The 14,180-nt window shown below is 50.2% G+C and overlaps 1 protein-coding gene across 1 annotated transcript in view; it reads right to left on the bottom strand.

Annotated features, from left to right (window-relative positions):
- Positions 1-14,180, bottom strand: part of LOC143002323 (interleukin-1 receptor accessory protein-like 1) — a 168,200-nt gene that overhangs the window by 1,211 nt on the left and 152,809 nt on the right. Inside the window, exons 7-10 of the mRNA XM_076152359.1 lie at positions 11,091-11,236; positions 6,751-6,897; positions 2,508-2,678; positions 1,370-1,414 (exon numbers count right to left, since the gene is read on the bottom strand). Of these exons, the coding sequence (XP_076008474.1) occupies positions 1,370-1,414; positions 2,508-2,678; positions 6,751-6,897; positions 11,091-11,236 (509 nt within the window). The remainder of the gene's footprint in view (positions 1-1,369; positions 1,415-2,507; positions 2,679-6,750; positions 6,898-11,090; positions 11,237-14,180) is intronic.

Below are 14,180 nucleotides of genomic sequence, written 5' to 3'. Positions count from 1 at the left end.
GAGGAGGATCTGTTTGATGAAGTCATTCGTATAAACGGCTGCGTAGGATCAGACAGCCTGAGGATCGTTTAAGGAAAACACGACTTAATGATTGAATGGTGATGAAGAGCTTCCTCAAGGCTGTCAAGGAGAGTCAGGAGGAGGAGGAGGAGGAGGAAGAAATGTGTGTGTGTGTATGTGTGTGTGTGAGAGAGAGAGAGCGTAAGATGGAGGACGCCACTGAGTGAATTTGTTACTGCTGTATTTCTTCTTCTTCTCTCTCTTTACCTCTGATTCACAGTCGTAGAAGTGAGACAGTGTGTGTGTGTGTGTGTGTGTCTTCCTCCTCCCTCTGTTCTCTTCCCCTCGTCTTCCCTTCACATCTGTGAGGATGACCTCGGCGGCCTCGCGCCTCGCGACGAGAGAGACCTGATTAAAGTGAACCAGCCTCTGAAGCGCCTCGTTACGGCGACGCCATCTCTTCCTCTTTGGTGATTCATCCCTGCGTGCTGATTCACCGCGCCGCTCGCCCCGGGCCGATACGGCGACGCCTTCAATGAAATAAAGTAATAAAAGGTCTCCTCTCATCTTATCTTAAACCGAGGGAATGAAAGGATGAGGCATAATTAGTGAAGTAGCAGTTTCACTTAAAGCCTGGGCTGAGCGTAAATCTACCTCATCATCCTCCTCCTCCTCCTCCTCTTCATCGGCTCCCCTCAGATGGTATAATACGCAGAGCCATTGATTCCTGTCTGAGCGCTTTATGATCACAGAGCAGGAAGTTAGTGTTGATACTTGTTTTTGTGCTTCCAAATTCCCCCTTTAAATTCCCTTAAAGGTCAAACGCTGCTCCGCCTCTGATCCGGACGTTTGGCTGCTTTGGGAAAAAAAAATCGAGCACCGCAATAACGATTTTCTGCCTCAGCGTTGATTTGATTTCTCAGGACCGCAGCATTTCGGACCACATGGTGACTGGAAATAACAACGGGAAGCTTCTGGATCATTGTGTAGATGAACATGGATCCATAAGGGAAGAGAAGCACAAACATCTACACAATGATCTCACAACTGACACACACACACTTATCTGACACCTGTTCAAAGGAGATCCTGTTGAGATGTAATTCTATGCCATCATAAATCAGTTGGCTTTAATGTAAGTGTGTTGTGTGTGTGTGTGTGTGTGTGTGTGTGTATGTGTGTGTGTGTGTGTTTCTCTGCCCAGGGGGTCCATTGATTGTCTCATAATCTGCCTGTGCTTGCAAAACTCCCATCTATTCCCGGGCCGAGCTTTAAGTAACGTTATGGCAACAGGAAGTGGAAATGAGAACAGATGAGGGGTGGGGTTGGGGGGCGGGGGGTGACTCAGGTGGAGGTAAAGATCTTGTACCTCTCAGTAGTCGGGTGTCATCCTGGAAATGATCGTTGGTGAAACCTAAACACAGACACCAAGGTTCAAAGTGTGAACGGAGCAAAGAGAAGCATTGAAAGCAGTCGAGTCACAGTGACGGACACCGGTGTCTCGTCCGCTGGTGGGAGGACACTTTATCGTACTCCCACCGGTTAATTCCAGTTTAATATGGGATCTGTAGCATAAAAATAAGCCCAGGAAGACTCACGACTGCTCAGGGATATCAGTGAGAGCTTGAATGAATATACAGGCAGATTCTCTCACATATGCAGACTGGGAAACTCCAGAATAGAATAACAAGTTACTTAGCAGCTCAAGATTGTAAACACAACACCCCTAAAGGCCAAACTGTGTTTATCTGTAGCTGCGGATTATGATTTATTACACTGAGTATTGCGATGCTAATACATTCCCAATGGGAGCTCCGTGTTTACACACACACACAATGAGCCAGCGAGCGGCGATGGTGGCAGACACACTTCAGAGTCGCTCTCAATCCTGACAATTTTATGCCATATTTCCCATAATACATCAACACACACACACACACGCACACACACACCACCCCCCGCCACATTGATCACATAATCACAGCGAGGGTTTTCGGCGTGTAACCTTGGCACAACGCCACCGGAGAGGAAGATAATTAGTAATGGCGGCGCGTGCGAGGAGGACGGGCAGATGCAGGAGCTCAGATGAAGGCTAACAACATAATGATGTTATCAAACTCATCTGATAACGTCTAATGACTTCATCAAAGATAAGCAGCCAGAGGCATCATTAGGGAAACGCCACGGCAACACATGCAGGAACAACCAGCGCCATGACACGGCCTCATGCAACGGTGCAGTGTGTGTGTGTGTGTGTGTGTGTGTGTGTGGGGGGGGGGGCTGGAGTGGAGCCACGCAGTGAAACACTTCATCCCACACGTGTCATCTGTAAAAACAAAACATGGATGGACGTGTGTGTGTGTATTGCTCAACACAAAAGCAGCATGACATCACACGACACACACACACACACAAGGCGCATCACCACCGCAAGCCACAACAGCAACACCAGCGACACACACGGTTGACAACAAGCTGACGTGGCCTTGGAGAGAGAGAGCGCTTACTTCCTGTGGGGATCAAGTCCCTGTCTGGAATGAAGAGTTTATACCCATAATGCTTCTCCAGGACCTCAGGGAGGATCTCCAGGGCAAAGCGCTCCTCCTCTCGGGTCTCCTGGCTCCACTGGTCCGGGTCCACTTTAGTGTAGGACAGGTAGGCGTCGTAGTCCTTGTTATCTGCAAGCAGAGAGACACACAGACGGACGACGAGTCATTTCTGTTGTTATGCCGGCGGTGAATCCGTCTTAATTGTCCTCTGATCTTCCGACCCGACCCACTGATTTACTTTCATCATCCTTCCTATCAGCCGAGTGCAGAGGGAGAGAGATAAAGCAGAGTTCTGAGTGCAATGAGCGAGGGCAAACCCTGGAATTGGACTCCTCGCACCACTTGGCGTGCAGGATTTTCCTACAATTAAATGTGTTTTATGAGAGGAGCGTTGTGTTTCCAGCCTCGGTCAGCAAAGTTCAACGCTGCTGCACCCAAGATGCTCACAGTCTATTTTCATACAGGTGTCCGGCGAGCCATTCATTCACTTGGAGACTTCACGGCAACACGGCGAGACTGGAAGCCTGCATTACGCCGGCCTCTGGGCACCTTCGCCCATCAGAGTGCTTTTCATTACAGCTCCGTCCCCGTTGACGAATAACGTTACATCGCCAGCCGCTCACCTACTGCTGGCAGAACAAATTAGACTGCAGACTTTCCGCTGGGCCGAGCTAAACGCCCGGCGCGGCCTGGCACGCCGGAGCGAGGCAGGGCTGCCTCGCCCACGCCAATGATTGATGGCAGATTTGAAAGGACAGAGAAGTAGGGAGGGAAAGGCCAGAGTGAGAAGTGAGGGCAGAAACTCCAGCAGGAGCACTTAAGCAGAATGACTCAGGGGGGAACAAATGGAACAAATGGAAGCCAGATGTTTTCCCAAGTCACAAACTCTTTTGTCCCACAGCTCTGATCTCACGCTCACGTCGTTCCATTTGGGAGTGTGTCGGAATTACAAATCCCATATTTAACGTGTTTTTTATTCACTAAAAGCTTCTTTACAAAGGCTTTGTGTTTTCACCTGCGTCTGTTGGAAAACACTCAATATTATGAACCCATCTGGACCAAAGTTCAGTCACTTGTGGCCAAAATTGAAAACACTCATTTGACTCCGGCTTCATGAACGTCGGTCTGACTGAACACAGCAGGGAGGGACGTTTTCTGGGTGAGGAGAGTAACTACACCTCTTTCCTAGCCCTTCCAAATTCCCGCCCCTCAGTGGAGCCTGTGATTCCCCTTTATCATCTGCTTTAAACCTGATTTTCCTGAAATAATACAAAAAGCCAATGCATGAACAGAAAAAACAGACATATTCATTGGTTGGCGTATTTATCAATAGATGCAATTTCAGGCACATTAATCCAACGACAGCCCATCAATAAAGGCAGCGTTAAGACGACCACGCTGTGTGGACGAGAGCCGAGGAGCGACTGAGGGAGCAAGTGAAAGGTTAGAGGGGAGGAAATAAGATATGTGAGCCTTAAATGATCGATTCCCCGACCACACACCGCGACCGGCCTGTCGATAACCTTCATTCATGTTCCAGAGGGTAATCTTTATGTTTGCCAAGTGCTCCCCATTACGACATGACACCGCGTAATCAATCTGACTCAGATTTATAACGCAGAGTTGTAAAAAAGTCTTTTTACAACTCTGCAGACGTGTAAAAATAATTGCAATGTAGCCTCATAATCTTTAAGTGTAAGTAAGTGTGTTTCTACACTGTGATATGAATCTGCACGGCTTCTTCTGCGGCTTAGACCAAAGCAGTATAGGCAGAGGGATAGAGAGAGAGAGAGAGAGAGAGAGAGAGAGAGAGAGAGAGAGAGAGAGAGAGAGAGAGAGAGGCAGGGGTGAATCTGGGAGGCGTAGTGACCCTCGTTTCACATCTGAAGGAGCAAGCGACTGCTGAGGCTTATCTCAGAGCACAGCACACCTCAGGAACTCAACCCCTCTCTCTTTCTCTCTCTCTCTCTCTCTCGCTTCCCACACACCGACCGCTCGGCTGGATCGTGAACTCTCGAACTTTGCGTTGGAGAGCCGGAGGCGTGTTTGCTGGGCTGAGTTACGTCTAATGGAGAGACTGAGACTGAAACTACAACACACACACACGGGCCTGACCGCTAATGAGACGCTACAGGCTGGCTCACACTCCACACACACAGGTCAGGATGTCCAGCTGGGTCACTGAGAGTCAGAGCGTTTTGGAGATAAGGATGACATCACAGATACACACAAGCAAAATGAGATCCCACTGCAGGAGTGGGCGGAGACCAGAAGACATGTTCAGATCCCTCAGAACATCTGGGCTCCTTTGCTCAACCGGCTGCATAATAAGCGAGAGAAAACTTAGAATGATTCCATCTTAAACATTTGGTGCTTGGTCACAGAAACCTTCACCCAGAGCCCAATGTCGCCGCTCGTCTTCTTCATCTCTTTCATTACTACAGCACGATGTAACCTTGACTCTCCGATAAGCCGCTCTCTTTGTAAAGTTTACCTCTGTTTCTAAAATATGCAGATGAGATGGTGTGTGTGTGTGTGTGTGTGTGTGTGTGTGTGTGTGCCTGTGTGACGTGAAACCCTCTAATGCTCAATATCCCAAACCCACCCTGAGCACAGACAGAAGCTCATAACTCCACGCCTAGCTGACAACGCTGACATTGGTATTTACGGCGGCGTTGATGAGCTCCCTCCTCCTCGCCGAGCGTGCGGCGCCGGTGTCATCATGAAGCCTGTTATTGATTCCACTGACACCCACACAATGTGACAAGCGAGTGGTCTTTAGCTAAATGGCGGCGCTGACAAACGGCTGACAGTTCGTCCTTTTGTTACGCAAAAGCTTACAGTTTTACATCTGGCAGAGGACGGAGACGGACGTCCAATTAGTTTTTTTGGAGTGGCTGCTGCGAAAAGGAAAGCGTCCCTTTTTTTGGCAACATGGCGGCCTGATGCGGCGAGGAAGGACACCCTCGTTCGCCCGACCCACCGAGGAAGACTTAAGGGCTTTATTGATGAAAAATGTGTGTGCGCAACTATATCTTCCACGCAGCTACTTCTCTCTGTCAGTGCAGCAGTTACCATAGCGATGAGATCTCAGCAACAACCCCCCTCCCCCCTCCCACACTGCTTAGCGACTGTTTCCTCTTCTTCACTAACCAGGCTGCCTCTTCGGTGCCTGTTTAATAAAATCTAACTCTTCTCTCCGCTCTGCGTTCAGTCACCAGAGATACTTTTGAGGCGAGCGTGTGTGTGTGAGTGCATACCTGTGAGTACCTCTGTGTGTGTCTGTGTGTGTGTGTGTGCCAGAGATGGTAGTGAAGTGATCTAATGGACGGCGGCGTGGAGGAAAGCATCAGCGGTCTCCTGAGAGCTCTGCAGGCTGCGTGCTCTATCTCATTCAACCTGATTCCTTTTATACCTGAGAACAAATTGAAAACCCGTTTCTCTCTCCGTGCCCTCACTTGTGTGTCACAATTAAAGGAGACAATTGCTCTTTGGCGTTAAGTTCAAGGCCCCGACATCGCGACCGCCTCTGAGCCGTCCGTTAGAGCGCGGCTCCTCCTCCAGGCCAGAGCCAGAGGCGGTGGCGTCCTGTGAGGCAGCAGAGTTACACAGGAGGACGGGGGTTTACCTTTTCCCGTTCTCTCCGGCTCGCTCTCTCCCCCCCCAGCCTCTCCAAACTAATCTCATTCCCCCAGAATTCATTGCAGCACCGGTACTTGAGAGACTCATTATGGGGGGAATCAAATTAAAACTTGCTCCTTGTCTCGGTTTGATGCATTCTCAAGCCAAGACTCCTCCACCAGGTCCAATCAGAGCGCTCGCTCACTATCGCTGATGGGGCCCTTGAGTTAATGTTGTTGTCTGGCACTGGGAGTGTGTTTTGATTTGCTTTACAGAGTGTGTTCAGCAGAATATATAATCCTCTCCGCCTTGCAGCGTGCACGAGAACAAGAGGCCGCGCTTACGTCTCTATCAAAGGTTTACATTTCAGTATTAAGAGGGTTTGATTTCTGGAGATATTTTGAGTTTAAACGTAGAAATGTGCAAAGTTTCATCTCCGTCTTCAAGGCAGGAGGAGTGAATCTAACTGAAGTGTGTGTGAGGAATCATCCACCAAACTCAACATGTTGTGGTATTAAACGTTACATAAAGGGTTAAATGTGGAGGTTTTTATGGCTTCTGTGGTTTTGCTTCTTCTCACCTCCGTCTACGTCCTCACTGCCAAAGTGGTTCCTGTAGAACAGCATGAGCTCGATCCTGTAGCACTTGTAGAGGGTCACCAGGCAGATCAGCAGCAGCAGGATGGCGCCCAGACCTCCAGCCAGCTCCACCGTGTACATCAGCTCAGCTAACGCCCACAAGGCACCGAGAGAGAGGCAGCGAGAGAGCGGGAGAAGAAGAAGATGAAGAAGAAGAAGAAGAAGAAGAAGAAGATGAGAAGAAGAGGTGAAGGAAACAGACAGAAAGTTCCGTTGAATGACTCCAGATTCCATTTTACAACCACATCACATGACACACTGATCTAACATGTACTCATCAGCAGATCAAAGCAGCCACCCATCGTCATGGTGACGGGACAGGAGATGATTGTAAATGGTTTGCTGATGACAAAATGCAACGCCCACGATGACTTCCTGTCACTGTTAAACTGAAACTGAGACCCGGATCCCCCCCTTAAAGGAAGACGTCATGTGACCACAGCAGGTAAGTTCTCAGTGTTTACACCATCAGTCTGCATGTTAATCATGACGCTAGGCCGTTCCAATTTCCTGCAAAATAGAAGTCTGGACCTTTGAGAAAAGATGGGAAAAGAAAACTAACTTCCAAACACACAACTTACAGCAGGACAGGATGCTGTTACTGCTGCTGAGTGTGTGTGTGTGTGTGTGAAGTAGCTGCCAGGCTTCAGCTGCTCATACTCAGGAGGGTGTAAAGGTGAGAGAGGATGCATCCATGATGTGTCACATCAGGCTTTGCTCATTTGCTTGGTGTCTTCATGATCTCGTCTCTCCTCTTCTTCAACAGTTTGTTTCCTGGAACATTTCACTCCTCCGTCTCTTGCAGCTCAACATTTTTCCTGTTGCCGCCCGCTTCACTACGTCTGTGTGGTCAGACTCCATTGGCTGACTAATGGACAACAGGGAATGGCTGCACTCGCCGCATCGCTGCATGTGCACGTGTTCACAAACACACATAAACACAGACATGCAGAGAGAGAGAGAGAGAGGGAGAGAGAGAGAGAGAGAGAGAGAGAGAGAGAGAGACAGAGAGAGAGGAGAGAGAGAGAGAGACAGAGAGAGAGAGAGAGGGAGAGAGAGAGAGAGACAGAGAGAGAGGAGAGAGAGAGAGAGACAGAGAGAGAGGGCGTGCGCGCATCACCATCCATCACCGCCGCACATTTAACCTGGTTGCCGTGGCCACCCTGCTGCAGCGGCCATCAGGCTGACAGAAGCCGTGATGAAGGATGATGTTCTCAGAAGCTAACGAGCATGGGCGACGCCACTTCATCACGCTTGTCCGGGCGCGACCTTCAGCCAAACTCACAGACGGACGCACGTACATGTACGCACACCGCCGCCGCACAAACAAACGGCAGCGAGGGGAAGACGTTCATCTGACGCCCGCACGCTCACATCGATCCACACCTGCAGAGTTCATCTGACATCTTTTGGTGCCTGAAGGCCGACAAACAAAACCAGAACACATCTGAATCCTGACCCACACGTCTGTCACCTCATTAGATCATAATTGAGTTCATGTTCCAGTCGGTTGGTGATTAGCAGAAGGAAACGGCCCCCGAACGCCATCAAAGGCGGCCCAGTTTAGGGCAGCGTGATGAAGATGAGCTTGAGAGGAAGCATGGACGGATGGACGCCACACAAAGACGGCAAGAAGAAGAACATATCAGTTCAGAGAGGGGAAATGGGAGCGGCAGGATGTGAACCTCAGCCAGCAGACGTGTGTGTGTGTGTGTGTGTGTGTGTGTGTGTGTGTGTGTGTGTGTGTGTGTGTGTGTGATCTGAAATGTAGGCTACACATCCAGGATGCTAACATGAAGTTCGGTTCTCATCCCGCCTTCATGAAGGTCGCGTCTAGCTTGAAGAATATTTAATAACCTAACTCAGCACATTTCATCTTCTCCGGTCGGAGACGTCTCTAACGAAGAGCAGGAACCTCCTGAATCCGCTCCTACACGCTTGATGAACGAGGCCGGTGTCCCAGGCAGCTAACGATCCCTCTTCTCTGTCTCCCCTTCCTCCTCTTTGTCCTCTTCTCCTCTCTCACACACTTCTTCTCCTCACTTCTAACATATCTGGGCTTCATAACAAACCAGCTGCTCCTCAAGCATCAGAGCTTACAGTGGAGGAGGCCAATTCTCCTCCGCCTGGCATCCATATTGCAGCAGTGTTGCGGTGGGACAGATTAAGACAAATTAGCTCCTGACGACTGGAAGCTTGCGTTTGATGGAGCCACATGGCGTCGGGCGATTTATCACCTCGCTGCCTGTTTCTGCATCTCCCTCTGTCTCCCTGGGAGGAGACGGAGTGACGGCGTGATGGTGAAGAGCACCGCAGAACGAAGCCCTGTTGTTGTTTTGAGATGAAAGGAACGGCCTTTTATGATTCCCAGTATGAATTGGACTAGCAGATGTGGAGTGAAACACCTACACGGATAAGCACAGGCGGTAAACAAACCCACAGAGCGAGCGCCGTGATAAACAGCCGCTCTATCGACACCCAAGGTGAGGCCTTGATACATGAAAGCACAGACGGCGTCACTCTATCATCCTCGCCTCTTCCTCACTCTCTCTCTTCCCCGCACCGAGCTCGCAAAACAAATCAGAGAAGTCCAACATGGCAAACCAAGGCCCGTCTCATCTCCTGCCTCTCTCCCCCGCTTCCCATCGCCTCCCGGGCTTCCTGTAATTTGCAGCTCGGTGGCGCTCTGGCCGAGGCGCCCGTTTGCTCCTCAAACAGAATAGACGACCTCACCTCGCACCGCCGAGGCAGGAGTAAGGGAGCCGGCCCTCTGATAAATCAGAGGGCGCGGCGTCGCCTCAGATTAGGATCCCCCCCCCCCCCCCCCCCCCCTGCTCAACCATGGCGTCTGAGCAGGCCTCCATTAATGACAGATTACAGAGAAAGGCCCGGGGCCGATGGATGCAATAAAGAAGACAATTATCAAGAGAAAATCTATGTGATTGGGTTCAAAATGCTGGCAGCCACAGACGGAGGGCTGAGGTTAAATTAAGAGATTGAGGTAAAAGCTGTGAGGGCAGGAACAGAAAGCAAAGCAGTGTTCCTGCCTCCTCTGTGCGGAGCGGATGGGCGCGGCCACGGCGGCCTGCATGTTAATGCTCCGCCCCCACCGCCCGCCTGTGAGCGGCTCAGAGTGACTTAGTGAGGACACGGGGAAATGAGGCGCTGCAATGATTTTGGTAAATTGCTTCTCTTCAATGGAAACCTTCATCTTCAAAACTCAATGCTGAACGTTCACTGCTAACTCTGCCTGCTGATGTTTCCTCCTCTCTCCCTGTGTACACTTGACTCCTTCACCTTGAGATCCTCTCCCCTTATAGGCTATGGGGTGAGGCCTTCTTTGTTGGTAGCGGAGGTTTGTTGTGAAAGAATCCTTGTGTGTTTTTCCTTTCTGGTTGCTTCTGCTGCTGCGCTGCTGTAAAGTGGAACAGTTCAACCCAGGACTCTTTGCTGCAGAGGAGAAGTTGGTCAGGAGGACTCAGAGGATCACAACTTCCCTGAATATGAAGTGGAAACCCGGACGCATCAGCAGAGCCACTTTACATACCGCAGAAGATACATCGGCTCCTCCATGTGGAACTTCAAGGTCTTTCGTTCTCTCACACACAAACACAAGGCGGAGAGAGGCTGATGGAGACGACTACAGCCGCTCTCTTGTGCATCTTTGGAGAGACAAACAGAGAGACGGAGCGGCTGTACTCCGCACGGCGTCGTACTGCACCACGGAATGCGCAAAAATAAAAACAGGGTAATGCCGTTTGTGGTACATTCTCAATCCTGAGAGGACGAGCTAATCTTCTCTGGTTTATTCTAAGATTCAACTGTGCGGCATAAACCCCTTTAATATAGCAAATGGAGAGGAACTGGGCTGCCATCAAAGCTGGAGCCAAAGCTGGGAGCTTAAAAGAGGAAAAATAACTTAGTATGTAAATGTATTCAGCACTGACAACTTTAAGGCTGCCGAGATGTCCCGGCTTCCACGGGAACGCACTTACACAAGCAGGCTGAGAGGGCCGCCACTCAGAATCATCATTACGCCCGAGACATCAAGAGACAAGCCGACGGCCGGAATCACAGGTTGGAGAGAATATGAAGAGGAGGAGGAGGAGGAGGAGGAGGAAGAGGAGGAGGGGAGCAGAGAGAGATGCACTCAGTGGTCAAGGTGAAGGCCGGTGGTATCAGAGCTTGAACACAATGTTACAAACATCTAGGATGGCGGCACAACACATCCTTTAAATCATTTCACATCCCCCCTGTGTGTCCTTCCCCGCTCGTCTCTCACCTTTCTTGACCAGCTGGATGTTGGCCTGCCGCCGTCCGTTGCCGTTCTCCACGTAGCAGGAGTAGTTGCCCAGGTCGTTCTCTTCCAGGGAGTCGATGATCAGCGAGATGGACACCTCCTGCTCCCCCAGGTGCTCCCGGATTGTCCTGCAGGGGGCGGTACAGAGAGGACTCATGGTCAGTGAGTGTACCTACCTAAATGTGTTCAATATGTTCACTTTGTCACCAATTTGAAACCAAATACGTGGCGAAGGTTCTGACTCCAACGGCAAACCAACCTGACTGTGACAGGTGTAAACATTGGGTTTGTGATGGTGGACAGTGATGGGTTAACCTGTTTACATCACAATCTGCCAATCAACTTCCACGCAAGAGATAGTTTGAACCGAAGGAGACAGAGAGACAGAAGAACAACAACTCCAGACTGCAGCCACTCAAACATCATAAGTGTGGAGTATTAACTCTTAATAACATATGGATTGTTCTGATAACAAACATAACAACATCTATTCCCTGAGTCGCTGCCAGCCGTCGCCAAAACAAAATCCATAAATCACGACCTTGGGATTCTAAGCTTCTATCAGAGCGGAGAGGAGAGTTTGAAAAGTTGTGAATGTCTGTTTCTGTCCTTAACATCACATGTATCAGACATTCACCATCGCTAGCGGTCTGTAGCATTAGGCAGAGACAGGGGGCCTCTACATTCTTCTTCTCTTCATGTCGGTAGCCGTGCGTTCCTTTGTAGCTTTGCGCAAAATGTCAGAGAATGTCCATAAAGTCAACAAATGAAATGTTTGCTAGTAAATCAGCTGAATCCTCTCCTGGTGCCGTGTCGCTTCCCCTGACCTCATCTTCATAAACAGGTTCAGTCTCTGTACGTTCGCCTCAGTTTGGTTCTCTGCTCATGACCCTGTTCATAACTCTCTCTCTCCCTCCCTCTCCTGCCGGGCGGCGGTGTGAAAGTAGGAATGATAAACGAGCCGATGATCTTTTTAAGGGTACAAAATTGCAGCTATTTCAAAGCCCTGTTTAATGATGCATGGGTCTAATAGTGCAAAAAGCTACGCGTGCCACTTGGGCATTCATCTGCCGCACGCACGCCGCCGCCGCCGCCGGGCATCCGAATGGGAATATTCATCTAACTCCTGTTGATCAATGAAGGGACTAAACAAAGTGGATTGTGAAGCGGTGTTGGTGAAGATAAAGAGAAACTATAGCGCCGCGCCGCTGCCATGCTAATATCTGACATTAGCTTTACAAACGGCTTCACACTAATTGCCATCTCAAGTACAAAATGCGGGGGGAAATTTCTTTTACCGTCCCCACGTACAATGAAGAACTATTAGAGGTAATCATTTTCAGCGACGCGCACCGGCAGCTTCATAAAAAGTAATTAGGAAGCAGCGCTTTTTGGGCCGGAGTTCTTCAGGGGAGCAGGAAGTCAGAGAGCGTCTCCAACGCGTAACGCTTCCCCACACGCGTATTACTCTCCATTTTGAGCCCAGACAGCGGGCGGGAGCTGGGGGGCGATGGACACAGTGGGGGGCGATGGACACAGGGCGTCACGGCAACAGCAAGGGCTTCAATAGGAGGCGGCGCCCACATGTGACTCGACGACGATCGATCTTTGTTGAGTGGAGAGAAATATGAGCCTGGGTTTGAGCAAACAGTAGGAGGTATTGTGTCAAATATATCACTGTGTGTGTGTGAGATAAAGACAAGAGAAGCTGGACAGAGTTGAAAGCGTACCGGGGTCCTTGAGATGTGGTGATGGCAAGACAGACAGACAGACAGACAGAAAGACAGACAGATATATAAACAAAATTATTCCTTGCTCAGTGTGAAATCCGTTTTCAAACTCAGGTGTGGTCAAGACGAGCAGATGAGCGTTGCCGTGGCGACGGGGTGTCTGCAGGTGCGTCTCAGGTGAAGCCGCAGCAGCCGGACCCAAAGCAATATCAGCTCAGGAGCCGGGAGGCAAAACATCACAGCCTCATTATTCATACCCGGCGTCGAGATGAGCTCACCTTTGCGGTGCGAGCAGACAAACACAGACGCACACAGACGCACACAGATGCACACAGAGTGAAAACAAATGGCACACACATGTCTGGTTGACAGACAAGCGGTGTTTAATGTGGCAGAAAATAAACAGAAAGTAGTGAAGAACAGGAAGAGAAGAGAAGAATGTTCATGTGTGTGAGTGAAACACACACACTAGGGTTTGTGTCCCAGGATTCAGCCGAGTCATCACAACCTCTCCCAGCCCGGCGCTCTGTGATGGAGCCCCTCTGTCACGCTTTGCTTTATTTATGTGCACAGCGTTTACACGCCCGCCGCCGCCGCCGCCTGCGCTCCAGCCTGAAGGCAGATCTCCACATCACCACACAGACAGGTAGACTAAAGTTAGTTTCCCCCAGGTCTGAACTCTCTCCCAGGCCAAATTCGGACAGGAAGTGAGAAAAACTTGCCGACTCTGTGAAGCGCTGCCTCTGTCACCGCTGAGCCCCTGAGTGTGAACGGTCTAAGGGCCATTGTTCTCTGAGAAATGCTCGCCTTTGTAAGCGTTTGAAGTTCAGAGTCTTATTGATGATCAAAGGTAAAGGAAATCATCAGATCGACTGCTTGTTAAGGTGCTGCTGGGACAACGCAGCTCACAATCAATATGTCAGTGTCCTCCCTTTAGGGACGCATAGAGCAGGAGGAGGAGGAGCGGAAAGAGCAAAGCACAGGATGGAGAGGAAACATTGACCTGCTAGCCTTTAAACGCTGCAGGAAGCTGCAGGAGAAAACAACGCCTGCTCGCCTGCGACCTCCAACACCTGCAGACAGACGCATGGAGACGAACTAGAAACACTGCTAACTGAGATCTTTGCAGTCTGCGTCCTGCGTCCTCGTACCGCATCATCGGCTGCTTCTACTGTGTCTCCAGTGTGTCAGACGGTTGATGATGGCGATGAGGTGAAGACACTTTTAACACAGAAGCTGCCGCACATCCTGCTCTCCGTTTGGCCTTAGGCTCCTGGCTACACTCTGTGATAGCTGTGAGCTCTCGTCTCAGTGGAGAAGCGTTGGGCCGAGCGCTCCTCTC

This window comes from Genypterus blacodes, unplaced genomic scaffold (assembly GCF_046128005.1).
Source record: "Genypterus blacodes isolate CSIRO-AG114 ecotype Tasmania unplaced genomic scaffold, CSIRO-AGI_Gbla_v1 ptg000056l_1, whole genome shotgun sequence".
Classification (NCBI taxonomy): Eukaryota; Metazoa; Chordata; class Actinopteri; order Ophidiiformes; family Ophidiidae; genus Genypterus; species Genypterus blacodes.
Note: the sequence above shows the minus strand (reverse complement) of the source record. Positions and strands in the feature narration are given on the sequence as shown.